Source organism: Sceloporus undulatus, chromosome 5 (assembly GCF_019175285.1).
Source record: "Sceloporus undulatus isolate JIND9_A2432 ecotype Alabama chromosome 5, SceUnd_v1.1, whole genome shotgun sequence".
In the NCBI taxonomy this organism is placed as follows: domain Eukaryota; kingdom Metazoa; phylum Chordata; class Lepidosauria; order Squamata; family Phrynosomatidae; genus Sceloporus; species Sceloporus undulatus.
The window spans coordinates 1,322,643-1,349,302 of record NC_056526.1 but is presented as its reverse complement, the minus strand read 5'-3'; the positions used below and the strand labels follow the sequence as shown (position 1 = coordinate 1,349,302).

The window sequence follows — 26,660 nt, the reverse complement described above, 5'->3', positions numbered from 1 at the left end:
TACTACCTCCGTTGACAGCATGGGCCAGGCCATCCTCGAAGCTGCAGTCTACGGTGGCTAGTCTACCGATCCGGAGGGCCCAACTGTTTGCAAATATTCCAATTCCAAAAAATCCCCAAATCCCAAACCCTTCTGTTCCCAAGCATTTCTGACAAGGAGAGAGTCAAGCAGTGCCACCATGACGTCCACAATCCCCCCTCCCTGCATTCAGTGCAAATTCCAGGACAACCACGCTGGCCTTTGCCCTGACTTTCCCCATTCCCCGACAGTAAAAGGGGTATTGCATGCCAGCCAAGTGTCCAGGCTGGCATAACTCATACCTCCTGAAATAGCTTCAGCACTTTGGATGGCTCCTTCAAACTGAAACCCCGGCCATCCATTCAGGGTCCCATCTGGCATGGAAGCCACCAGCCATAATCCCTTTGTGCCAAGAGGTCTAATGGAGACTGAACCAACTGCCCTTGCCTGTTGTGGCTGTGTTTTGCAACAGACGTTGTTAGACCTGGGGTCCTCCACCGTTACAAGGACAGCCGCCGCTTAACGCCTCTGTACCACAGTGCCATGGTTGGAGGGCCCCTACTGCTGCGAGTTTGCTGCTGCACGACTACGCCAGGAGGGGCTGCCATGGACGAAAATGGCTGGCCCGAAATCCACCAGGTGGAGTGGCAGGGGCAGGGAAACCTCCGGAAGGATGGCTGCCTTTCTCCCTTTCCCTGGAATAGGAAGAGGCTCCCCACTTTCGGACATATCTGATCCAAGTCTTTGATCCTCCAGCGATCAGAGCATGAACCAATGGACTCAATGACAAGGGATGATTCCACATAATATAGGAAGAATGTTTTGACTGTAAGACCTTGTTTGAGCATGGAGACGCTCCCTTGGGAGTGTTGGTAGACTCTCCTTTTTGGGAGGTCTTTCAGCAGAGGGCTGAATGGGCATCATCAGGATGTTTTAATTGTATTCCTGCATGGCGGTATTTTGCCTGAAATGAAAACTGAGAGCAACATGACAGTTAGCTACTTTTTGAACGGGTTGTCCTGTAGAAGATGGAGAAGGCTTGTTTTCTGTTTCTCCAGAGACTAGAACATGAACCAGTGAATTCCATTACGAGAGATTCCTCCTAAATATTAGGATGAAAACTCTTAAGAGCTCTTTGACGTGGAAAGGCAGTGGTAGGCTCTGCTTCTTTGTAGATATTCTTTAAATGAGGTTGATAAGCATCTTTAGGAACTTTGTCTGCGGATCCCTTGCACTGTCAAGGAAAGGATTAGATGCCTGCCTTTCTACAGTCCTTTTGCCAAATCAGATGGTTAGACTAGGAAGCCAATCAGTTTTCTCTCAAATCAATTAGGCTCTTTCAGGAGTGTTTTAACTGTTTGTTCCTTCATGCCCAGAGGTTGGGCAGTTGGCTAGTTGGCCCTTGTGGCCCCATTAACTTTTGGTTTGTCTGCAAGTGGTTTCTTTTCTTTTCTTTCTTTTTTTTCGTTTGCCCTTGGCTGGGATTCTAGAGCCAGAGTTGAAAGGTAAATGTGAAGTGAAAAATTAAAAGAGTAATGTTTCAGAACACATTTGTGAAAGTGTGTTGAGTGTAGAATTGAGCCACTAAGTCCAGGGTTTTCATGCTTCCCAGCTGGCCTCTGACTTCTCTTTTCCCCCTCTCTCCTTCCCTTCCTCCTTCCCCCTCTTTCTGACTCACTTCTGGAGCAGGCCTGCCGCTATGGACTGTCCAAACACCTTGAGCACTTCTGTTCTATGGGGCTGACATGACGGCACCGAATGCCTCGGGAAACCACTGCCTCACGTCTGTGCGCTCTACAACCAGGTGAGAATGCTTCACTCTGTTGTCCTCTAATTCAGCAAGGGCAGGAGTGCCTTGTCCATCCTCATATGACCCAAGAACATTGAGACCAAGGGGTGTCCAGCCAGATCTGTTTCTGTGTCTAAGACTTGGCAGTGGTTGGCAATGAGTGCAGGACAGTCCTGGGCACAGCTACCCTTGGATGGCAGGTAGCAATCCCCTCAACCTTCCCTCAGTGGGGGGCACTTGCCTTGCCCATCAGGCCTTGCTCTGGCAGGCAGAACAGCAGTGTGACTCACAGGGGTGTCCTTTTTGGTGCCATGCCCCTGGGCATTAAGCTAGCCCCTGCTTCTGGGCTAGATGGACCAACAGCCTAGTGAGGAGGAAGACAGGTTCGCGTTGTGTGCAAAATCACTACTCACCATGAATGGGAAGGGATGATAGGCAGAGCCTGTGGGAAAAACATTTCACCCCTTATATCTGCCCCCACTTTTGCACTTAGTTCCAAGCTGGCTGCACCAAGGAGACTTCTGTCTCTTCTGAGCCGTTCTTCTCCGCTTTGGTCACCCGCTGTCTTTCCCTCCTCTTTAGCTATGTGACTCCTCTCTTCATCCTCCAGGAGAGCTGTGCCCGGGTTCTTCTTTTCCGCGGTGCAAGTAAGAGATCCGGAACTACAACAGCCGACGGCATTCCAGGTAGGAGAACAAATGGGGAATTCTCTCCCCGCTAGGTTTCCCACCGGGCTCCAAACACAGCCTCCATGTCTTCTTGAAAAAAGTTGCTGTCAAAGGCTCTCCCAAAAAGTTGCTGACACCCAGGGAATGGGATTAGCCCAGCTCCAGCCAAGCCACGAGCGCTCAAGTCTGCCCTGCACCCAGAGACACTTATGGAGAGGCAAATAGAAGGAGAGGATTGCTCAGCAAGAAGGACTGTAGATGGTGTTGGGTTAAGAGGAACTCAGCTCAGCAACCTCCAGACAAAATAGCTTCCAAATGAGCTACCAAATTCCCCTCTCCCTGGCAGTGGCACATAAAGGGGTGCATTTCACCCTAATCCTGACCTCTCATCTGATTTCAGAAACAGAGTCAGGCCTGGTTAGTTCTTGGACAGGAGCTATCAGGAGAGAAGTGGCCACTGCCGATCAAAATTGAGAGCACTGAGCTAGGTGGCGACAATAGTCCAATTCAGTTTAGCAGGGCATCTTACATCATACATTCCTGACCTCATCTGATTGGAAGCTTAGGAGATAAGCCTTGGTCTGTCCCTTCCATGAAAGACCACCCGAGGATGACCAGAGATTCTCGGGTGGACCAGGAAAGAACAGAGATAGCTACTGCCAGTCCGAGGGTGACAATACTAGGCTCAAGGTTGGACCCAGTATAAGTCAACCTGTTCGTTTTATAGATCACTGCACTCAGAAGCTAAGCAGGGCCAGGCCTGATAACCACTTGGATGGAAGGAGCATCAGGTGGGAGCTGAGCGCTCCTAGGTATGGCTAGGGATCCAATCTTGCTTGGAAAGCTTGCACCTGCCAGACAGAGTTGACAGTACTGGTTGAGATGGTCCTCCAAGCGTCCTCCTCAGTAGAGAGCAGCTTCTACCTTTTCAACCTGTCAGTTATGGAAGCCTGGTATATTTGGATGGAAATGCCCCATCAGGAATCCGGATCTTCAGTTACAGCTAGGAGAGCAATCGCACTGAACCCTGAGGGGACAGGCTGTTGCCAGGCAAGTTGGCAATGCTGGGCTAGATGGCTTCCTAAGAATATGACTCACACAAGGGTAGCTGCATATATCCATTAGATGGCCCCAGAGTTCATCCTGGTATCTCAGGAAGTATATTGCTGAACAGAAGACCACAGCTGCTACAGTCGCGCTTCCAAACTGGCAGATCACCATCAAAGTGTCAGTAGAAGGGAGCTTCCGATTTCATGAAATGTGCAGGTGGGCGATTGGAAGAGCTTCTGCACCAGCCTTGAACGAATCGCTAAGGAGGAAAGGTCATTGTGCACTCCAGAACCTTCTTTTCCCCGCTCCGTCTCTCCAAAATCATGCTCAATGGCCTGTGTGACCAGAGAGGATGCCTCCTCCGAGTCCTGAATTCTATGGCCCCTGAGTTCTTTATACTTGGTTCTAGAGGAGGGAATAAACCAAAAGATGCACTGTTCTTCTCGCTTTTTCTGTGTGACTGAAGTAGCAACTGCCAGCACTGGAAGAAGGAGACAGCTAGACCGTGCGCTCAAAGGACACTCACGGAAGTGTCGAGGCACGGCTTGCATAACGTGGGGAGCGCAAGGATCAGATTGCTCTGGGAGCCCTGGCGAAAGGCCGCAAGTCTTCTACACATACAGTCCTTCCTTCCCTACATCCTCTTTCACCCTTCCCTTTTCTTTTTCCCGATCTCTTCCTCATTCTGTCCTTGCCCCGTTCCCCCTTCCCTCCCCCTTTTGGAATCGATCATCTTCCCTCCCAAGGATCATATATGCCCTGTGTAGTGTAGGAAACCCATTCTGAAGGAATCCAGCTTTTGCTGAAAACTACAATGAAGGAGGAAAGGTTGCCACCTCCTAAGATGGTCCATTCTACTGTTGAGCACCTTTCACCTTCAGGACGTTCTTCCTGTGTTGAGTGAAAATTTCCTTCCTCCTAATTGAAAACATTTGTTGTCATTTTAATCTCTGGAGCATCGAGAAACAAGCTTGCTTCATCTTCTACACGACATCCCTGCAGATATTTAAAGATGGCTTCTCAAAGTCTTCTCCAGGCTAAACATAGCCAGCTCCGTAAGCTGTCCCCCCAAAGTGTGATGGTACCCCAAACTTTGACCATCTCGGTTCCCTCCTTGGATACGTTCCATGTAGCTGGTGTGTTGTGGCTGTTGTTTTAGGAGGGGATGGCCTGAGAGTTGTTATGAACATTGAAGTAACTTTTCCAAGCTCTGAGATAGCTGCACTTTGAAGACAGTCCTCAGAATCATTTCTGCTTTGGCACGCCAGCCGTGTGCGTGATAATCCAGAGCTATTTATATCACCGGCCTTTGTCAGCAAGGCTCCCTGGGAAGGAGAAGGGCAAGCAGAGGCAGCTTTCTTTGCCAAGCAGCGACCTTGCAACTTCTGATGGAAGGGACTGAGCATGGCCCATTGGCCAGGGATGGGCTGCATGCGCTCATGCTGTGTCTCCCTTACAGACAACCCTGGGCAGCGATGAGTAGAGCACAGTTCTCATAGTGTCATCCCCATCCTCCTCTTTTATATTCTGCCCTTTTCTCCCAGTATTGCCCTCGAGGAAGCTTGTTGTTGTTAAGTGTCTTTGAGTCAGCTTCAGCTCATGGGGCCCTGTGAACCAGGCACCTCCAAGACCCCTTCTTGTCTTCGACAGCTCTGCTCAGTCCTGCGGTCTCATGGCCGGCCATGTCCTCCGTGGTTAATTTATAGCACTAATTTTCCACTCTCACTGCTACAGCCGGCTCCTGCCGATTCCTGGGGTTTCCAGGTTTGGGAGGAGGCACTGAGAATTCTTAGCCAGAAAGCTCTTAGGCCTCAGTAAACTACAAACCCCAGATTCCACAGGAGGGGCAGCCATAAAGTTAAAGGCTCAGCATTAGGAGGAAACTTCTGACAGTAAGAACTGTTTGACAGTGGAATGCACTCCTTCCTTGAATATTTGTGGAGCCTCCTTCTTTGGAGTCCTTAAAGAGAGGCTGGATGGCCATCTGTCAGGGAGTGCTTTGATTGAGGTTCCTGCATGGCAGAAGGGGGTTGATTGGATAGCCTTGTGATCTCTTTCCAACGCTATGATTCTATGATTTTATGAACTGAGCACATTGCAAAGGCAGCCCCATATAGAGCATTACAGTAATCTAAATGGGAGGCAACCAAAGACACTTGTACTTTAGCCAGAGCAGACATCTCCAGGAAAAAATAAGGAGAGTGCCAGGCCATGAAAAAGACTTCTGCCAGCCCCATCCTATGCTTTCCATAGCTAAACCCTACCCTGCCAAGTGTGAACGAACATTTGAACTAAATCTTCCCCCACTGCTGTTCCAACTGCAGTGCCTCTGAGCATGTGAAGTGTCTCCTGTTATTCCCTTAGAATTACGTTGGCTTTATGTTGCTGACTCATGTTCAGACTATGATCTACTAAGACTCCCAGATCCCTTTCGCATTTACTGCCACCAGCCCGCTGTCATCTATCCTATTTGTGCATTTCATTTCTACTGTTCCAGTGGAGTATCCTACATTTATCCTTGCTGAAATGCTTAGTTTTGGCCCAGTTTTCTAAGCGTTACGGTCATTCTGAATTCTGAATTCAAACCTTGGTTTCCATAGCCATAGTCCAGTGCTCAAACCACTACACCAGACTGGCTGGCCAGGAGTGTGGGTGGAAATGCTCAGCAAAGGAGCTCTCGGGGTCCTGAACCCTATCCCAAAATAGGTTCAGTCTCTTGGATAATTCCATAAAATGCAAATTAAACCTGGGAGCAAGTTAACTGGAGCCAAACACCAGAGAGGATCTTCCCTAGAACCTCCTCCTTCTTGCTTGATCTGGAAGATCATTCCTTCTGAGTAGGAATAAGAGAAATCCTGAAAACAATGTTGAAAACCCATGCTTCTTGAGCATCAAGAAACACTAGTGAGCGGGATCCTGAATGGTGAGAATCTTCTCCGTCTGAGACTTATTCTCACAAAATCTACACGTGAGGATTGTTTTCTGCTCAGAAAATATTTCAGTGCAGAAATATTATTTTATGCACGGAAAAGTGACCTTCTGCCACAGAATATGTGGCCGGGAAATGTTTTACCATGCTCAAATAACCATGCACCATTTTTGTGTGTGCATGCAGAATAAGTCTTATAATGCCAATAGTGTTTGAAAACTGCAGCAATTCCTGAAGTCTTTCTCTCTAAAATTATTCACAGCTCCTTCAGAAGCTTCTGACCCAAACTTAGGGCTTGAAGAGCTACTGTATAGCGTATGTGTCCCTTCCCAGAGCAAACTGGTCTTCTTCTGCCCCTTCCAGGACGCCTTTTCTCCCCTTCTCTCTTTCTCTGCGGGATTTCAGTTGTCTTCCTCTAAAATGCTGGAGAGTCCATTCCTCTCCTCCTCGCTGTTGTTTTTTCACCCATCCTTCTCTGCTAAGAGTGGAATGTGTCGTTTTTTGGCTTCTCATTATGAAGGCAGCATTTCACGGTCCTCTGCCTCCATTTCATACTTGAGACCGGTGCAGCATCTTGGATCTGTTACAGTTCCATATCGTCAAAGCGATTATTAAAACAACTCCTGTTGCCTCTTCTCCTTGAATATGAGAAGCCATATTCTGGTCTCAAGAGAAAGAGGAGCTGAGCTTTGTTTCTCAGCTGTCTTTCAGGGAGGCTTTCTGGAGCTTTGTTGCTGTTTCATGGAGAGGTGGCCGATAGAAGCCGAGAAGGAAGGAATGTTGGCAGCTTCACAATTCCAAGGAGTTTGAGCGTCTGCTTATACTCTGCCAAGGTGCAAAAAATACTTGTCAGTGTTGTTAGTCTTTGATGAGAAAGGCTGTTTTGAAATGGTGAGACACCACACTTTGGGGGGGGGGGCTGCCTTTTTGTTGTTGTCTGCATCTAGGGACTTTTTGTCCCCCCCAATGTTTGTGCAAACAGTTTGTTTTTGCACAAAAGACCACTGTTGTGCCAAAGCATTGTGCAAAAACAGTACATTTTCTGCAGAAAAAAAGGAGCTTTCTGCAGGAAAAGTTAGTTTTCACCACAAACCAATGTGTTTTGAGCAGGTAAGGTTTTTCCCAGAAAGGCTTCAGATGCAAACTAACTAACTAACTAAATCCTCTCATAATCTCACCCAAGAACTTTTGAAATGGTTTCTTCTTCCATGCAGAATGAAGTGACTATTTGAACCCCTGTCTCCCAATGGTTCGATGGATAGGGGCCAAAGAGATAGCCATGGGTCAAGGCAGTGCGGGGAGTTTTGAACCCACTGTTCCTGGGCCCATCCAAGCCAGTGTTTACACAATGTCCTATTTTTTAAACTCAATGCTCAAATGGTGCCATTAAGCACTTCTGGTAGAGGACATCTTTGCAGTTCAGGCGGTCATTGCTGCACTCTTCATCAGTGGAGCTTGGTGGCTTCCATGTCAGTGTGGCAGTGAACCCCCATCCAGGCTTTAATCTGAATTTTAGGGGCCGAACCCCACTCTGAACAGGTTCCTCACCTTAGATAGCACATTTAAAGGCTGGCTTAAAACACAAAGTGGAGTCACTGCACGCTGACCTGAAAGCTGTCAGCTCCACTGTTCTTGACAAACATCCCCAGGTGTGGAGGTTGCAGCCTCCACGGGAAGGCGTCCATCAGCCCCCCAGCTTCCAATCAAGTCCACTCACCATATAATTATAATAATTAATAATAGATTTATTTCTAGCCCGCCCACCTCACGAAGAATCCGGGCGGGTTACAACAATAAAATCCAACAAATTACAATAGAGTTAAAAAATCACACCCTAGAACTACCACCACCACCCATTCCCAGTACACAAACAGAATTAAACAGTATATAATATTAAAACATTTAAACATTAAAAACATTGAACAACCAAAAAATAGCCAGAAACCTTGGCGGGGGAGAAATAGACAGAGAGGGGACAAAATATCTAGATCTGGGGAGGGTAACTAGGTTGGAAAGCCCTGCCGGAAGAGATCCAGTCTTGAGGCTTTCTTAAAAGCCTCCAGAGTGGAAATGTGACGATCTCCTCCGGCGTCGTTCCATAGTTTAGGAGCCGCAGTAGAGAAGGCCCTCTGGGACAGAGTAGCTGATTTTTTGGCTGTCTAGATTTCTTCCAGAGGACCTTAGTGTGCGGGAGCGGACATAGGGAAGAAGGCAGTTCCCTCCAAGTACTCTGGGCCCAAGCCAGTAGGGCTTTAAAGGTAATCACCAACACCTTGGTATTGCACGGAAATAATGGGCAGCCGTCAGGAGACTTCAGGACCGGTGTTTTTATGGTCATTCCTAGAAGTTCCCGTGATCGATCTGGCTGCCATATTTTGTACCAGCTGAAGTTTCCGAACTTGGCACAAGGGTAGCCCCAAGTAGGAGCCATACGAAGTCCAATCGAGAGGTTGACCAGCGCATGTACTACTGTTCCAGGTCCCTATCGGCTCCAGGAAGGGGCGCAAGTTGGCATATCAGACAAAGCTGATGCAGGCGCTCTTGACTGTCGACATCCACCTGAGCTGTCAGTTGGAGCGCGAGTCAAGGCGCCACCTAACTGACAGACCGAATCCTTCAGGGGAAGTGGTGCACCCCATCCAGACTGGCTGACACAACTCCATTCCTGGATTCGGGGTTCCTATGCAAGTACCTCCGTCTTACCTGGATCCAGCTTGAGTCGGTTTTCCCTCATCCAGTCCATTACCGCTCCAAGACAGGCATTCAGAGGAGAGATGCCATCCTTAGTCACTATCAGTCTGAGACATAAGAAGTATATTTGGGTGCCATCAGCGTACTGATAACACCCCGCCCCCTGTCTCCGGATGATCTCTCCCAGCGGCTTCATGACATGTTGAATAGCATTGGGGACAGGATGCACCTTGAGGGACCCCCGATTTGAGCTCCCCTCTTGGCCGAACAACTGTCCCCAAGCGACCACATCTGGAACCTGCCCGAGAGGTAGGATCGGAACCACTGCAATGCAAGTGCCTCCCATACCCAACTCTCTCAGGCGTTCAGAAGGATTACCGTGGTCAATGGTATCAAAGGCCGCTGAGATGTCCAAGAGCACCAGCAGGGTGACACTTCCCCTGTTGATGCCCAGACGGAGATCATCGACTAAGGCGACCATGGCAGTCTCCACTCCGTATCCCCTCCTGAATCTGGTTTGAAATGGATCCAGAAATCCGTTTCCTCCAAGACTGCTTGTAGTTGATTGGGCGACCGTCTCTCGATCGCCTTGCTCAGGGACGGTAGTAGCGAGACTGGTCTGTAGTTATTTCTATCCAGGGGGGTCCAGGGAAGGCTTTTTAAATGTGTCAACTACTGCCTCCTTGAGGCAGGGAGCCTTCCCTGAGGGATGCATTCATGATGTTTTTCAGCCTCACCTGATTTTTTTCTCCCCCCTGGACCGCCAGCCAGGTTGGGCAAGTCGTCTTTGTCAAACTACTAAGAAGCTGGGTCCACGTCCTCATACTTCCCGGCTCAATTGATCCAGTCCAACCAGTCATGGCGGAGGCACTGGATGCCTCTCTAGTTGTCTCTGTCCTCAAATTGGCATTCCAAAATCAGCTCTTATCCGAGGAGATTTATCTGCAAAAATGATCATTAAAAGCGTCACAGCAGGCTTCAGCGATCTAATAATGGGTTCTGGGTAGGAGGTAGTTGGGTTACAGTTCCCATTTTAAGTTCCTCACTACCCTGAACAGCTCAGCTGGATGAGATTTTGCAGATAGATGCAGAATTGAAGGACTTCTTAGCTGCATCTATCGCCACTTGATAAGACCTAAGAAAGGTCGAATGAAGTGTCTTATCGGATGAGTTGAGTTCTCTGCCATTTGCGCTCTAGTCGTTGTCCAGCCCGCTTCATTTGTCTAAGATCTTCTGTATACCATGGATTACGATTTTGAGTGGGTTGGAAAGGACGCTTGGGAGCGATCATGTCAATCGCTCTGGTAAAGTTGTTATTCCACATATTAACCAGAGTTTCGACAGAATCGCCAGCACTGCCAACCATAAGACCCTCTAGGGCTTCTTGGAACCTGACGGGTTCCATCAGCCTTCGAGAGCGGACCATTTTAATCAGTCCTCCACCCCCAGAGAGAGGGATAGTGGCCTTCAGTCCAACCTTAACCAGGAAATGATCCGTCCATGACAAAGCAGAGATACTAATTATCTCCACCCATGGATATGCCTGTTCCATGCAGAAGACCACATCGAGGGCATGACCTGCACAGTGTATAGGCTCAGAGACTATCTGGGAGAGGCCCATGTTTGTCATGGAAAGCATGAACTCCCGAGCTGCACCAGTAAGGTTGGTCAACCCAGTCTCGAGGGGGATGTTGAGGTCGCCCAGGACCAGCAGCCTAGGTGACTCCAACACCAGCTGCGAGACTAGTTGCGTCAGCTCGGCTAGGGAGTCCGTTAGGTTACGGGGTGGATGGTAAACCAACAGAATCTCCAGACTCTCCCTGGTCTTCAAGCTAAGGTAAATGCACTCAATGTAGAGAGAAGAATCTTTAAGTTTAGGGAAGGCAAAGACAGGCAACTGGCAATGAGCTGGTGAGAGCGGCTGCAGGATGAGCTGCAATGGCCTCAGGAGAAGGACTTTGGTCGGAGACTGCTAGCTGTTTGCAGGATGCGAAGCCCAGGAATGGAGGAGATGGGAAGGTGAGAGTCCCAAGGACCAAGCAAACCAAGCCGTGACAATGAAACCAATGAAGAGGAGAAAATGAGAAAGCCTGCTTTGCACCAGCCGCCCCTAGACTCCTTCTGCCTTGCCAACCTGCCTGGCTTTCACTTTCTGTAGAAGGGCTTTCTCCTGGCTCCCTGGCTTTGTCAGCTTACAGCCATTTTGGGCTTCTCCTCCTAGCTATGGCAGCTAGGGAAGGCTTCAGATAAGCTGCTACACAAAACCAGGGTGACAGCTCTTCTTTCCCTTGCAAATCAAGTCCAAAGGAGAAGCCCCCTCAGAGCCACCAGTCACCTTTCCTTGGCCTCTTGGCTCCTCCACCTGCAGAGGCTTCCAGTGAGGCCAGAAGCTGACCTTCTTTCACTCCTGGGACCAAGGAGCTGAGCATTGGCATGGAGGTGCCTCTGGCGAGCCCAGCTCTTCCATGCCAGGCCACCAGACATGACATATTTGTCCCAGATTATCTCTATTGTGCGCACAGTGCCACTTTCTGTTTGTATCCCAGTGGAATCAGTGCCTCAGGTAAAACCATGCTCACCATACAATCATCCCTTTTTAGCCGTGCAAGTGGCTTGCATGTGAGTTCTCATATTCTTTCATCTTAAGTGCAATTTCCCAAGTTCTGCCTTGCAGTTGCGTGTCCCAACATCGTCAGGAGTTTGCATTATTCCTGGAGTGCTTTTGCAGTGGGTTCCTGCATGCCAGGGGCTTGGACTAGGTGACCCTTGCAGTCCCTTCTCGCTCTATCATTTTGTGTCCATGCTGTCTCCTTTCCCATGCTTCCTTCTTTTTGGGGTCGGGGTGGGAGTTTTTATTTGCTTTATAGAATTGCAGTGTATTCTCTGAGCCAAATCTGACTGTTAACCAGTCTTCAGAAAAGGATTCCCACTTTGCATATTTGTCTCCCTGACCCACATCCTTCTCTGTTCTTTTTGCAGAGAGACTTTCTCAACCCCACCCACTCACCCCCTTTGAAAATATTTGCACACTCCTATGGTGTCTAAGGGAGGTTCATGTCTGGCTGTGTCCAAAATAACTATGTTTCTGAACTTCAAAGCAAGCCTCATTTGGGTCTTCCTTTTACATGACAACTGAACAGTTGAGGAAGCACAGCAGGTGCAGATATGTACAGATTTTGGAGGGGTTGCAAGAGGCAGAGATCACTAGTGAGAAAAAATGTAATGCTTCAGTAATCCAAGTGTTGACTCTTGGATTACAGAAGACTTGACCTTAAAAGTTGACCGGACACTGTGTAAATTAACCTTGTGTCCTTGCTAACTGTGAGTTCCTGTCCTCCACCTGTGAAAGGATGGCATTAATGGCCTACCTCTCAGGGTCGTTGTGTGTCTAAATGATATAAAGAGCTGTTCACATTAATTAGTCCAGCAAAGGGATGACTAAAATGATGAAAAGTTTGGAAACCAAAAGCCTCATGATGAAAAGTTGATGGAAATGGAGATGTACAGCCAGCCCTCCACATTTGTGGCTTTGAGTTTTGTGGCTTTGATTATTCATGGATTTGTGTAATATGTTCTTTCTATGAATCTCTAGCTCCTTCAGTGTGACTCTGCTGGAAGTTGACCATAGAGTGCTGATGGAAGACCTAGAGATCCGAGAGAAAACACCTCTCTAGCTATTTGTAGATCCTCCCATGAAATTCTGTGGTCAATTTCCACTGGATGTTGACCATAGAGTTGCACTGGAGGACCTTAAGTTTCCTAGATAGGTGTTCTCTCAAGTAAAAACATTAGTGGTTTATTCTTTATGGTTTTTCCCACTTTCACGGAGAACTTGCAGCCCTAACCCCAGCCAATGAGGAGGGCTCACTGTACAGCCTGGAGAATATTGGGGTGACATGGGACGATGGTCATCTCTACACATCTGAAGGGCTGTCATCATGTGGAAGATGAAATAAGTTTGTCTTCTGCTCTTCCAGACAGTAGAATGCAAAACAGTCTATTCAAATGTGGGCATTGATGGTGTCTTCCTGCATGGCAGAATGGGGTTGAAAGGGGTGGGTGGTGGGTGGGTGGTATTTTCAAATCCTGTGATTCAAGAGTGTCTCTCTAAATGTCAGGAAGACCTTCTTGATGGCCAGAGCTTTTCCGCAGAGGTTGGTGGGCTCTCAGAACCTAAGCAGAGGCTTGATGGCCGCCTCCCAGGGATGCTTTAGCTGAGGATTGCCTGTCTTGGCAGAAAGGAGGGAGACTAGATGATGATCCATAGGATCTTTTCCAGCTCTACGATTCCATGATGCTGTGGTGTGTTTTGCTGCCCAACTCACTCCTCTGCTTTCCCACTTCCTCCTCCTTCAGGTGGCCATCATTGCGGGGAATTTTGAACTGGCTGAAATCATCAAAACCCACAAAGAGTCCGATGTTGGTGAGTGAGAATTTTTCAGTTGCTTCTGCTTAAATGTCGCCTTGTGCAGCTGAGAAGCCTTTAAAAAAGGAGGAAGAGGAAAGGTGGGTCCTGTTTATGGCTCAGCCATGGAGAGATTCTGGAGAGATCTCAGGCTTTCCCTGCAGGACTAGCCTGCCTCTGCTTGGAATGGATCCAACTTGTGGCTGGTGACTCCTCTGTCTACTAGCTTTTAGTCCAAACATTAACTCTATCCAAGGTACCAAACCAAATTGGGAAGGCTAAGGTTCAGAACCATGAATAGTTCCATCAAAGGCCAGGTTAAAACCTAGAGCAGATTCATGCCATCACCAATATGGAGCCACCAGCCAGCTTGATACAAACTCCCTTGAGGCTTTCCAAAAGTGCCAGTTGGCTTGCAGATTTAGAGTGTGACTCAGTTGCCCCTTCAGACAAATGGGAGGAGATCTTGCAGGTGGAACTGGCCCAGTTGTGTCTCTTGTGCAGATTCTTCCAGAGCAATATTTGCAGGATCCCTGTGGTTCCAGTGTTCCTTTTGGGAGAAACCTTCTCTCAGGATTCAGACTGAGACTGGGATTTTTCTCTTGGAAAAATCTTCAACCAGCATCCAGGCCTAACGGACTTAGAAGCTGTACTTAACTGGCTGGGAGTCCAACACATCTGGAATGCACCAGATTGTGGGAAATGGTCTTTTGGGGTCTGCCTTCTTTCTTCTGTGCAGCTCTTGAGCGATTGTCCTCTTGGGTGATGGGAGGAGAAGGTAAGGCTGGTCATGTCTGGGGTTCCGTTTTGCCTTGTTCCTGCTTGGCCCACTCTGGTCCATATTGCAGGAGCTTTGTTTGCCAAAGCATGCTGTCCCAAGCTGCATCTGCATTGTAGAAATAATCAAGTCTGAAAACACTGTAAGTGCTGCAGCTCCATTCTGTGGAATCTTGGGATTTGTAGTTTTACAAGACATTAGCCTTCTCTGCCAAAGGGTGCTGGTGTCTCACAAAACTACAACTCCCAGGATTCTGTAGGTGTCAGACTGCATTATTTCTACAGAGTGGACAAACGAATTACAGCCTCTCTGTTACCCCAAACAAAGAAACGCTTGCATGGTGCAGATGCTGGTCAGATGTTGCCTGTAATGTCCCAATCCAGACTTTAGGTCTCTACCCAGAGGCCTCTGGAGCTTGGATGCAAACTGAATTGTTAAAACCCAAGACAACGTTTTGTGGAAGCAGTTGCTTTTGTCCCTCTGGAGAGGCTCCTCAGAGGGGAATGGCAGCTTCTCCCACGCCTATCGGGCACAGCATCAAGGGAAGGCGAGCGAGCGAGCGAGTGAGCGAGCGAGCGAGCGAGCGTGGGTCCCATTAACAAATGAAAGGGAGATTACATGAATGAGAATTGTCAAATGGCTCCACTACCAAAAAGAACTTATTTAATTTGGTTCTATTATGAGAGCGGAGGGAAGGGAGCAGGACTTTGGAGGCCTGGAGAGCAATTACAGGCAGCAGACGTGCTGACTTTGTGGAATGCCGTTATCGATCCAAGTAGGTCAGATAGCGCTGGGAATACAAAACTGGGGGGCACAAAGACCAGCAGGTCCAGATGGCCGGCCCCTTGTGTGCCAAGGGAATTGGCTAAAGAATGGCCCCAGCCACTTGAAAAGGTGCCTGCAATGCCTGCTGAGAGGTGGGATTAGGCAGGAGGAAGAGAAAGCCTTGCTGAGATGGTCCAGGTGGCAGAGGATGGAGGCTGGGCTGTGTCCAGTCCTGTCCCAGCTGCCCATCCAGGTCCTTGGAAGGGGACAAAGAGGACAGGCGGCAGAGCAAGCATCGAAAGGGGAGTTAAAAAGAAGGAAGGAGTCACAGAATCACAGAAGGTGCCTTGAGAGCCATATAGTCCACAAGTATGGCATCTCCCGGGATGGCCAACTAAAGTCTAAAATGAAGCACAGTCGTTCCTCCATCTTTGCTGGGCTTAGGGGGGCAAGACCCCTGCAAATTAAAGAAACCATAATTTTTTTAACCTAAGGGAGAGCACCTATTAAGCAATCTCTAGGTCCTCCACTACAACACTATGGTCAGTATCTGCTGGAAGTTGACTGTAGAATTGCACTGGAGGACCTACAGATGCCTTGAGAAGTGTTTTCTCTAGGTCTTAGATTGCAACTCTATGGTCAACCTCTGGCAGAGTCATGCTGGAGGACCTAGAGATCCCTAGAGAGAACATATTAATCAAATCCGTGAATAATCAAATCCACAAAAGTCAAAGCTGCATATGTGGAGTCCAGCACCTCCCAGCTTCAGTGCTGAATGTCTCATGTGTATGCTTGTGTACATGGGAGTGTGTGTCTTCAAGTTGCTTGTCAACTTAGGGTGACCCCATGAATGTCATAGGGCTTTCTCAGGCAAGGAATCCTCAAGGGTTGGTTTTGCCAGTTCCTCCCCCTGAAATCTAGCCTATCGCACCTGGTGTTTCTTGCCATTCTCCCATCCAAGGACTAACCATGGAGACTCACTGAGTTTTGGGCTAGAACTTTAGAAGACAAGGGTTCAAATCCCCGCTCAGCCATGGAGACTCACTGAGTGGCCTTGGGCAAGTCACACTCTCTCAGCTTCAGATGAAGGCACCACTGAACAAATCCTGACAAGAAAAACCCATGATAGGTTTACTTTAGAGCTGCCATAAGTCGAAAATGGCTTTGAAGGCAGACAACAACAGCAACAACATCATGCAACAAGAGTCCCATCGCCATCTCCCTTGCCTTGCAAATTTCCAGAGACAGTCAGCTGATCTTCAGTCTGGTATTGTTTGCAATGAGGAGCGTCTGCCTTCCGGTGCTGGGTTTGCAAGGAACCTGCTTCCCTCTCTCTGAGTGTGTGCAGCCGCCTTCAAAGCCAGCGGTCCAGACCCAAGGGCTGGCATGCCGCATTGGGCTGTGCGATGCCTTGCTTCCAGGCCAATTAGCTGAGGCCCATCATCTTTTGCCCGTCTCCTTTCAGTCTGTGTCAGCTGCAGCAGCAAAACCTTCTCCGCTCACTTTGGGCAGCTGATTCTAATTGCCGCTTCTGGGTTACAAGAAATGTGCGGCAGTATTCCTCACTTGAACTTTGTTCTCTTTTCATCTTCTCTTCAGTGGATCTTAGCGCTGCTGTTGTCTCCCGGATTGCTCCCAAAGAAAACAAATACACAGATGAAACACACACAGAATATCATAATGGTCTATGACCTCTCGCTTGAGCTGTGCTTTTCCTTTGCATCAGTAATTAGAGGCTCCAGTTGAGCTGCCATTTAACCTTCTGTCGGATGCGCTCCACTCTCAGAGATGCCTTCGGTTCCTTTCCGAGAAACGGCTTTTAGAGCCAGAGAGAGTCTTGTCTTCTCACAGCTTCCACAGATCTTCCATCCTTCATCATTGGCCCCTGGACTCATCGCATTATTTCTGATTCTGGATGCAGAGGTCATTAACAATCTTGCAGACGGAAAGAGAATGTGAAGATCAGGCCTATGGGAAAAACTTGCTTTCTTCCATATTCTCTGTAATCCTCTCTGCCTTCCTCTCACCTCAGTTCTAGCTGAGCTTTCACTAACTCAGTGCCTTCCAGGGGAGTTGGACTATAACTCCCAAAATCACCAAACTGGGGAGATGTAGTTCGACACAACTAGAGGTTGCTAGCATAAAGAAAGCTGTTCTTCTCCCCAGTGACTGCTTACTGTAGGAAGAATCTGCAGGTGGAATTAGATCTAATAGATTTAATAACATTGCGAGACAAATGCATTTCTTGCTCAGGAAAAACTATGGCGTTTTCTCTCTCTTTGCTGAGGAGCTTGAGGAGGAGTAGTGTTTCTTACAAGGCGAGTAGTTAGTGTTCCCAGACGGAAGGGGAGCAAGCAGCAGCCCCAGCCCAGCAGGGCCAGGGCTCTGGGAAAATAGACAGAGCAGGTCTACTATTGGACATTCAGCAAAGAGAAGTTAGAGAAATTCATCCTAGATGGGGAGCAAATTGAAATCGTTAAAAGACTTCCCATGCCATAGATCAACCATTGAGCAGAATGCAGATGGCAGTCCAATAATTACTTTTTGCTGATGGTATTTATACCCGCTCCCCCCCTTTTCAGCCCTCAAGGGTCTCAGAGCGGCTTACAATTATTAGTTTTAATTAGATGGCTCCCTGCCTTCAGGCTTTGCATCTAAAAGGACAGGACACAAAAGGAGAAGAAGGGGAGGAACCAAAGGAGAGGCTGCAGCAGTTTGCTTCTGCCTGAGCCTCCAGGGAAGGATAAGCTTCATCTCCCTCCAGACAAGTTAATTGAGAGCAAACTACTTTTGCACTTTGAATTAATTTGCAGCAATTGAAGTTAGCTGAGGAGAAAGGGAAAAAAGTGGGAGGTGGAGAGAGAATCTGGGACATTTTAAAAGTAGCGGGGGGGGGGAGGATGGAATGACCGAGGACTAATTAGAATTGTCTTTCCTAAATCAGGACACCTGGATAGTAAGCCTTCACCTCTTCGCCTCTAGCCGTTTAGAGAGTGCTCACACAGAATCACAGAATCGTAGAGTTGGAAGAGACCCCAAGGGCCCTGATCCAGTCCAACCCCCTTCTTCTGCCATGCAGGAAATCCAATCAAAGCATCCCCAGCAGATGGCCATCCAGCCTCTGCTTAAAGACAGCCTCCAAGGAAGGAGACTCCACTATAATCTCAGAGGAAGGAGTGTGTTCCTCTGTTGAACAGCCCTGACTGTCAGGAAGTTCCTCCCAATGTTGAGCTGGAATCTCGTTTCCTGCAGCTTGCATCCATTGCTCCGGGTCCTAGTCTCTGGAGCAGCAGAAAACAAGCTGTCAGGCTCCCAATTGTAGCCCCCCTTTTACAACCAGAGGCTGTGCTTTGAAAAAGGAACAGCTTTATTGAAGAAAGAGATACATAAGACAGAAGTGACTTTTTTGTCAGGAATGAAAGTAAGCATGAACTTATTGTTTTTATAACCCCCATAAAGCAATCCCACCCCATCAAGCAATAAAGCAAATTAATTGGATAACTCTTTCCTGCGCAAGGATGAATCTCCTCCCTGGGGATGTCATGTCCTCCAGTCCGGGATCTTGGCGAAACAATTAGGCTGTCACCCAACGTTATCTCCCCACTTCACCTGGGACCTTCAGGTATAAACCTTAAGCCACAACAGGACTAAGTTATATTAAAACTTAACAGCCTATATATAATTAAGCAGAACTAAAAACCCCATCATCCCACAACCCAACATAATATAGCAGCATATTAGAATATAATGAACATATCAACATAACATCATATGAGCAATAGGCACTCTACGTTTCTGTTCCCATCACAGAGACCAGTCTCCAGCCCTTTGAAGACCAAGCTCTGCTCCCTCCACATTCTACCCTTAACAAGCAAGCATTCCAGTTTTAATAAGCAAGCACATATTTTAACAGCCAGTCTACCTCTTTCCAGTACATTCTAGTAACCCATTATAAAATCTAACAATAAACCAACTACTAACTTAATCCAATAATATTCTAAGAAACCCTAAACTTATAACCCCATGACAGAAACCCCTGAATGAATACATAAGCGCTATTGCTATTTGGAGGCCTCTGGGGGCTTCATGGCCCACAAGGCTGGGTCTGGTGGGCTACATAGAGACACCTAACCCTATCCAAGGCCTTACATATAGCTTTCCATCCCCGGGGGGGGGGGGACCTCCTCAGATCTCCCCCATCAACTGCTTCCCAAAGGGTGCCTCAGTGCCTCTTTGTTGGTGCTGCTGCCACCGAGGCCCATCTCTCCCTGGAGGGAAGCTGACCCTCATGCGAGACAGTGGCAATGACCGACTGCGCAGCTCCTTTCCCAGCCTCATTTGGAAGGCCCTCCTGTGAGTTGCTTAAAGCTCAGTCAAGGGGAGCCTTCCACCCTCCGATGGCGGTGGCACTCGCAGAAGCAGCGTCTGTCTGTCTGTATGGCAGATCCGTTAGTACGCTGGTTCTCAAAATTGGTTTGCGCAGGTGCTTTGGACTTCAGTGCCCAGGATTCCTGGCCATTGGCCATGCTGGCTAGGACTTTGGGAGTTGGAGTCCAAAACCTATGGAGGACCCAGAGGCTAAGAATCGCTGTGCTGGTAGACCCAGGGTAGCTTAACAGGTGTCTCCTTGGCCAATGAAATGTTAAGAAAGAGGGTTGTGAAGAGGCAGTCTAGATCTTCCTCCAAAGAGGCTCAGTGTGCCTTTTCATTGGGGTTACTTCACTCCTGTCTTCCTAGGCTAGTCATTCATCAAACATACAATAAGAAGTTCAAATCTGGAGACTTTTGGGCTTGACAGCTGGTGGCTTTCATGCCAGCAAGGGTGGTGAGTCTGGACTTTAAAGGGACTTTTCCAAGAAGCTGTACATTGGGGCTGTAAAGCTGGGGCCTTTCGTAGCTCCTTTGGACTAAAACTCAGGGCGTTTCATTAACTATACTGAGATGGATTCATAGTCACAGATTTGGAGGGCCCACTAAGGGCAGCTAATCCAACTCCCAGCTGGGCAGGAAAAGACAGCTGAAACATTTTTGAAACCTGCCCCTCCAACCTCTGATTAAAAACCTCCAAAGAAGGAGGAGAGTCCCTCTCTTTCTGATCAGGTTTGTTCCAATGTTGAGCAGCTCTTACAATCAGGAGGTCCTTCCCTGTGTTCAGGTGGCATCTCCTGTCTTGCAGTTTGAATCCACAGGTTCATGTTCTAGATTCTTATCACACTATGCTATTGTAGTACTTTATTAAATGCCATTGTAATGCCCCATGGAATCCTGGGGGTCAAGAGCTCTCTGTATGAAATTATAAATGCTCTAACCTGCAGGTCCCATGTTCTTGTTGCATGTTGCCATGGCAGTTAAAGTGGAATATAGTGCTAGAACAGTTTAGTGTGACAGGACCCCTAGTCTCTGCAGGATTGCTCCATCTTCTACATGACATCCCTCCAGATATTTGTCATCCCTTCAGATATCAGTTGTGTTACTTCTCTCGGGGTGCACCTACATGGTAGAAATAATGTGGTTTGAAACCACTTAACTGCCATGGCTCCTTTCTACACAGTCCTAGGATTTGTAGTTTTGTGAGGCACTACCAGCACTCTTTGGAAGTAAAGGCCAAAGACTCAGTAAAAATACAAATCCCAGGATCCCATAGGATAAAACTACAGCACTTAAGGGGGTGTCATAGAATCATAGAGTTGGAAGAGACTGCAAGGGCATCCAGTCCAACCCCCTTCTGCCATGCAGGAACTCTCAGTCAAAGCATCCCCATTGACCGATGGCCATCCAGCCTCTGATTAAGGACCTCCAAGGAAGGGGACTCCACTACACTCCAAGGAAGGAGTGTCTTCCACTGTCGAACAGCCCTTACTCTCAGGAAAATCTTCCTAATGTTGAGCTGGAATCTCCTTTCCTGGAGCTTGCATCCATTGCTCTGGGTCCTTGTCTCTGGAGCAGCAGAAAACAAGCTCGCTTCCTCCTTAATATGACATCCCTTCAAATATTTAAACAGGGTTATCATGTCTGCTTTTAATCTTCTCTTCTCCAAGCTAAACATAGCCAGCTCCATATGTCTTTATCCAAAAGGCAAAAGGAGGTTGCCCTCCTTTGGACACGCTCCAGTTTGTCAACATCCTTTTTGAATTGTAGGACCCAGAACTGGACACAGGATTATTCCAGGTGAGATCTGACCAACTCTGGAAACCTGGAAATCCCTGGTGCTGTAGGTGCTAAACCTGAGAGTAAGGCAGTGGCAAAATCCCCTCTGAATATTCCTTGCCTGAGATAACTCTATGAAATTCATGAGGCTACCATAAGCTGACAGGCGACTTGAAGGCACACATATACATACAAAGGTCCCAGATCCCCTCTGATCCTGGAAGCTAAGCAGCATAAATCCTGGTTAGGACTTGGAAGGGAGACCGCTAACAATTCTAACACTTTGATCACACTTCAGACAGGCCAAAATAAAGCTGCTTCGGTTCACTTTGGAGGTATGTTGTTTAAATGACACACATGTCTTAAGAGAGCAGAAGCTGCACCAAGGCTGCACTCCAGTCCTTAGGTCTGAAGAGTGGCTTTGGCGTGGCTTCCGGACTTTTGGGACTCATGCAGCATTTAAACAGCATACCTCCAAAGTGACCCAAAGCAGCTTTATTTTGGCCTGTCTGTACGGACTCTTCAGCTGCCTTGGCTCTGTCTTGTGGAATCCCATACCCTCCAACATTTCACAGATTAAAACTGGGACATGTGTGCCCAAGCAACATCAAAGTGGCAAAAGTGATTAATGGGAAGAACATGCAAACTAGGAGAGGCTGCAGCACTTTGCTTTTGCTTGAACCGACTGGGAAGGGCAAGCTTCTCCTCTGCCCCCAAGTTAATTGAGAGCAAACCGCTTTTGCACTTTGAATTCAGTTTGCAGCATCTGAAGTAAGCTGAGGATGAAGAGGAAAAGTGGGAGGAGGAGGAGAAAAACTGGGATGTGTTTAAAACAGCTGAAACATTGTATGATAGAGAATTAATTGGGACTATCTCTGTAAAACTGAGTATGGAATCCTGGGATTTGCATTTAGTTATGTATTGAGAGTTACATAACCCTGTACACAATCTTGAGATTTGCACATTGCCAGTGCCTTACAAGACTACACATTCCAGGATTCTGTCGGCTGCAGCCATGGCAGTTAAAGTGGTATAAAAGTCCTTTATCTTGCAGCCTAGGTGCACCGAGGGTCTTATTCCTATCAGAGAACACCAGGAAGAGAAGTTATGCTTCTCCTGAGAGGATTTGGAAGGGTGATGGAGTGCCACATAGTCTGTGGAGGAATCTTGGGATTTGCAGATTCATGAAGCATTTGGCATTCTCTGCCAGAGAGCTCTTGTGCCTCACCAAACTAGAAATCCCAGGCTTCAGAAGGATGGAGTCACAGCAGTTAAAGTGGGATCAAAGTGCCATACCTGTGTAGTGTGAAAAGAGAGCCTAGATTCGTCCTGGGCATTGTGAGAGATGTGGTCCAGAAAAGGTAGAGTATCCATGCTCTGTTCCAGGACTTCCCAGATCATTCTCCAAGGGGTGAACTGCAGAAACCATTCTTGGGAAAGTGCCCTGTTCTTGGACTCCCAACAGCAGCTGCTCAGCATTCCTTTGCTCAAAGCGGGGTCAGCGTGAGCCTTTCCCTTGCCAAAAAGCGGCACATGACACTTTGCCAGCCGGCCTGCCATCAGTCCAACCTGCAATTAAGCATCTCCCCGAAGCAGCTGATGGCGTGGCTGGAAGGAATTCTTCCTTTCCCGGCTCATTTAGCAGATGCCCAAAGGAGTGCACCCATCTCTTGCCCTCAACAGGTGGCTTGAGCGGTTGCCTCTCTGTTCTGCCATCTTGGGACCCCAGGAGATGAAAAGGGGGGGGGGGTCCTCATGTCTTGGAGGCCTTTCTAAGAGAGGAAGCCTTTCCCTGCCTTAAATGTATTGGAATCAACAGCTGGGCCTTTAAACTCCTTGGGGTTTAGCTGGTTGGGGCCCCCAGCTGTCATGCCTGGACATCTTCAACAAACCCCCCCCCCCCCCCCGCCCCTGGCCTTTCAGCACTTCCACAGAGTAAAGAGAGAACTTCATCCACTTAAGATGAGGGAAGTTCCTCAATTAAACAGCAAAGAGAGCTTCAAGCAAAGGAGATTAGGGCCCTGGAGCAATTCCAAAAAATGATGCCATGTGGGTGAGCTCCTTTGAACAAAGGTGGTGGAGAAAGGCAATAAATAAGCAAAACATACATTGCAAACCATACAATGGCTAATGGAAGGAACTCCAAAAGAAAATCGGCATGTGCTTTATAGACTGGAGGAAAGCCTTTGGCTGCATCAGTCACGAAAAGCTATGGAACGCTCTTAAAGACAATGGAGTGCCAACCCATCTGATAGTCCTGATGGAGAATCTGTACTTAGGGCAAGAGGCAACTGTAAGAACGGAATACAGAGAAACAGAATGGTTCCCAATTGGCAAAGGGGTCAGGCAAGGCTGCGTATTGTCACCCTGTTTGTTCAATTTGTATGCAGAAAATATCATACAAAGAGCAGGTGTAGACTAAGAAGAAGGAGATGTGAGGATAGGAGGAAGGAACATCAACAACGATAGATATGCAGATGAGACCATAATACTCATGGGAAACATCATGGACTTGGAAGAGTTGCTGAGGAACGTCAAGGAAGAAAGTGCAAAGGCAGGCTTGCTGTTGAACATAAAAAAGCAAAAAGTATGACATGGAGGCTCTACATAAATTCAACCTAGATAATGAAGAAATCAAAATTCCCATATCTTCGATCAAACTTTGATCAGAATGGAGACTGTAGTCAGGAAATAAGACAGGGAACGTATTCCCCATCATCATGAACAGATGCGAGCGCTGGATAGTGAAGGAGGCTGATAAGAAGAAAATCCATTCATTGGAGATGATGTGGGGCTGGAGAAGAGGGCTGAGGATCCCATGGATAGCAGCCAAAAGGCCAAAGCAATGGGTCCTAGAGCAGATCAAGCTGGAAATCTCCCGGGAAGAAGCCAAGAAGACCAAAGTGAGGCTGTTGTACTTTGGCCACATCATGAAAAAGCATGAATCATTGAAAAGACAGTAGGGCTAGGAAAGGAAGAAGGCAGCAGAAAGAGAGGAAGACTGCACATTCGCTGGACAAATTTTGTTGTTGCTCTATGTCTTCAAGCCACTTCCAACTTGCGGTGACTGCAAGGCTGCCTTATCTTGGCAAGATGTGTTCAGAAGAGGTTTGCTTTTGCCTTCCTCTGAGGCTGAGAGAGTGTGACTCCCCAGAGAATTTCTATGGCTCAGTAGGGATTCAAACCCTGATCTCCAGAGTCATAGTTCAACACTTAAACTACTACACCACGCTGGCTCTCTAGCATTAGTTTTAGATAGAATCAAAGAGTTGGAAGGACCTCAAAGGTCATCTAATCCAACCCCAAGGGCCACCTATTCCCAGGCTCAGCCTTTGCCCTTTCATAAAGGCTTCATTCCTCCCAGCAGCCAGGGCTGGGCAAATAGAGCTGCGCTGCTTTTCATTTGCCGGAGTTCTTCTACATTTTCTGCTTTAAAAAATCAGGAGATGCTTAAGGATGGCTTCCTGCCTGAGGAAAGGGGGGTTCCACTGTATGGCCTTTGGGGTACCTTCAAACTCTGTGGCTGGGATCCTAAAATGTGCTAGTGTAGTGGAACGCTATACGCGTAGTTTACATGGAGGTTACTCTACACCACTCTTCTGCTGAATACTAACATTGTGCAAGTACCAATGGTGTTTCTAACAATGCTCCTGCTGTTTGTCCCCTTGTGCAATGGGGATTCATGTACACTGTTTTTGCAACCCCAGGAAATCAAGGGGGACTTTGAAGACACTGAGGAATTTTTTGCACACCATCCAAGAGTGCATAACTGCAGGCCTAGGATCCTGTCAGTTTCTACCAATGAGAGCAGACACATTGGAATTAGTGTTGATTAATGCATCAACACATAGGTAAATCCAGCTAATGCAGGGTTTCTACTGTGTGGAATGATGACACTTGTGGAAATCTGTTTACACAACAGTGTACTAAGTAAATAACTTGCACAGTGGCTGGAAAGTACAATTGCATCTGTCAGGGAGCTTACAAAGGTGTAGGACACAAACAGGATCCTATCCTAGGATTCTGTGGTTGTATTTCATGCCTGGATTTTCTTCCACTGTTGAAAATTTTCCTTGCATTCTTCAGTTGCTGTCATGGTGTATATGTGTGTGCGCGCGCAAAAGCTCTTTGCAAGCGTTTCTGTGTGTTGCCCTTGTTTCTGCCTCCTCAAATTGAGCACCACGTCTTCGGAGAAAGAGGTTTTCAGGAAGTCTCTGTTTTGGAGCAGACAAATGCGAGCTCATTATGTGGAAAGCCTTGAAAATCTGTCTCCTTCTGACAAGCGCGCATGAACCGTAACAGAATCCGCAGCCCTGCCTGCCTGCCTTGGGAGCAGCCAGACATGGACGCCCCTGGGTGCTTTCTTTTTATTTTGGTGTCGAATACTTTATACTTTCAGTGCATGAAGCAACGCCAGTGGCAGCTCCTAAGAACCGATGCCCTTGCAAGCATTTTAAGCAGATGCTTGCGAAATGGAGGAGAAGAGGCAGAGAGCTGAATTTGGGGTCCCAATCCAGCTCTCAGGACTTCCACCCACACCTTCCCCTGAGAGCATTGGACCAAAGCCACATCTCTGATACCAGAGCCAAGAGTCTCCACTGGCATGTTGTCCATGAACACAGAAGCCTTTCAAATGCTAATTTTGGCAATGGCAAGGACAAGTGCAGTGTAGTCTGGTGCAGTGGTTTGACACTGGAGGCCAGTGTGTGAAACTGAAGGGGACCTTGTGCAAGTCACACTTTCTCTATCTCATAGGAAGAAAAGGCCAAACCCCTTTGAACAAACCTTGCCAAGAAACCTCCACAATATTGTCTCCATAGGGTCACCGTAAGTCGGAAACGACCTGAAGGCAAACAAGAACAACAACTGTTCACGAAGGATGGATAAGCTGGACTGTGTCCAGAGGAAAGTGACCAAAGTGGTGAAAGGTCTGGAAACCACCAAGTCCTAAGAGGACAGGATTAGGGAACTGGGTATGTTTAACCTGGAGAAGAGATGGGTAAGAGGGGACATGATGGCCCTGTTTAAATACTTGAAGGGATGTCATATTGAGGAGGGAGCAAGCTTGTTTTCTGCTGCTCCAGAGACTCGGACCTGGAACAATGGATGCAAGCTCCAGGAAAAGAGATTCCAGCTCAACATTAGGAAGAACTTCCTGATGAAAAGAGCTGTCTGACAGTGGAAGATGCAGCTGCCTCAGAATGTTGGAGCCTCCTTCTTTGGAGGCTTTTGAACAGAGGCTGGATGGCCACCTGTCTGCCCTGAAGGTGTCTTCTTGCCTGGAAGAAGGGCTTTGGACTGGACAACCCTTCCTGAGGTCTCTTCCAGCTCCAGGATCCTGAGAGTCTAGGATCACGGAGCCCGTTTGCAGATGGTGGGATGAATGTGTCAGAATTGCCATAGCAACAGAGAGGCCTCAT

The 26,660-nt window shown here is 47.8% G+C and overlaps 1 protein-coding gene across 10 annotated transcripts in view; it reads left to right on the top strand.

The window, feature by feature from the left end:
* The window catches only part of LOC121932053 (SH3 and multiple ankyrin repeat domains protein 3-like), a 324,411-nt gene that overhangs the window by 14,246 nt on the left and 283,505 nt on the right, over nt 1-26,660 (top strand). For 9 of the 10 annotated variants that reach the window (XR_006104255.1, XM_042470338.1, XM_042470336.1 and 6 more), the window contains exon 5: nt 13,502-13,568. Coding sequence is in view for 8 of the 10 variants with exons in the window: in XM_042470338.1 (XP_042326272.1) it covers nt 13,502-13,568 (67 nt within the window). In the remaining 2 variants the exon portion in view is untranslated. Of the gene's footprint in view, nt 1-2,486; nt 2,494-13,501; nt 13,569-26,660 lie in introns of those variants that run through there. The other variant, XM_042470345.1, reaches the window with a different exon arrangement.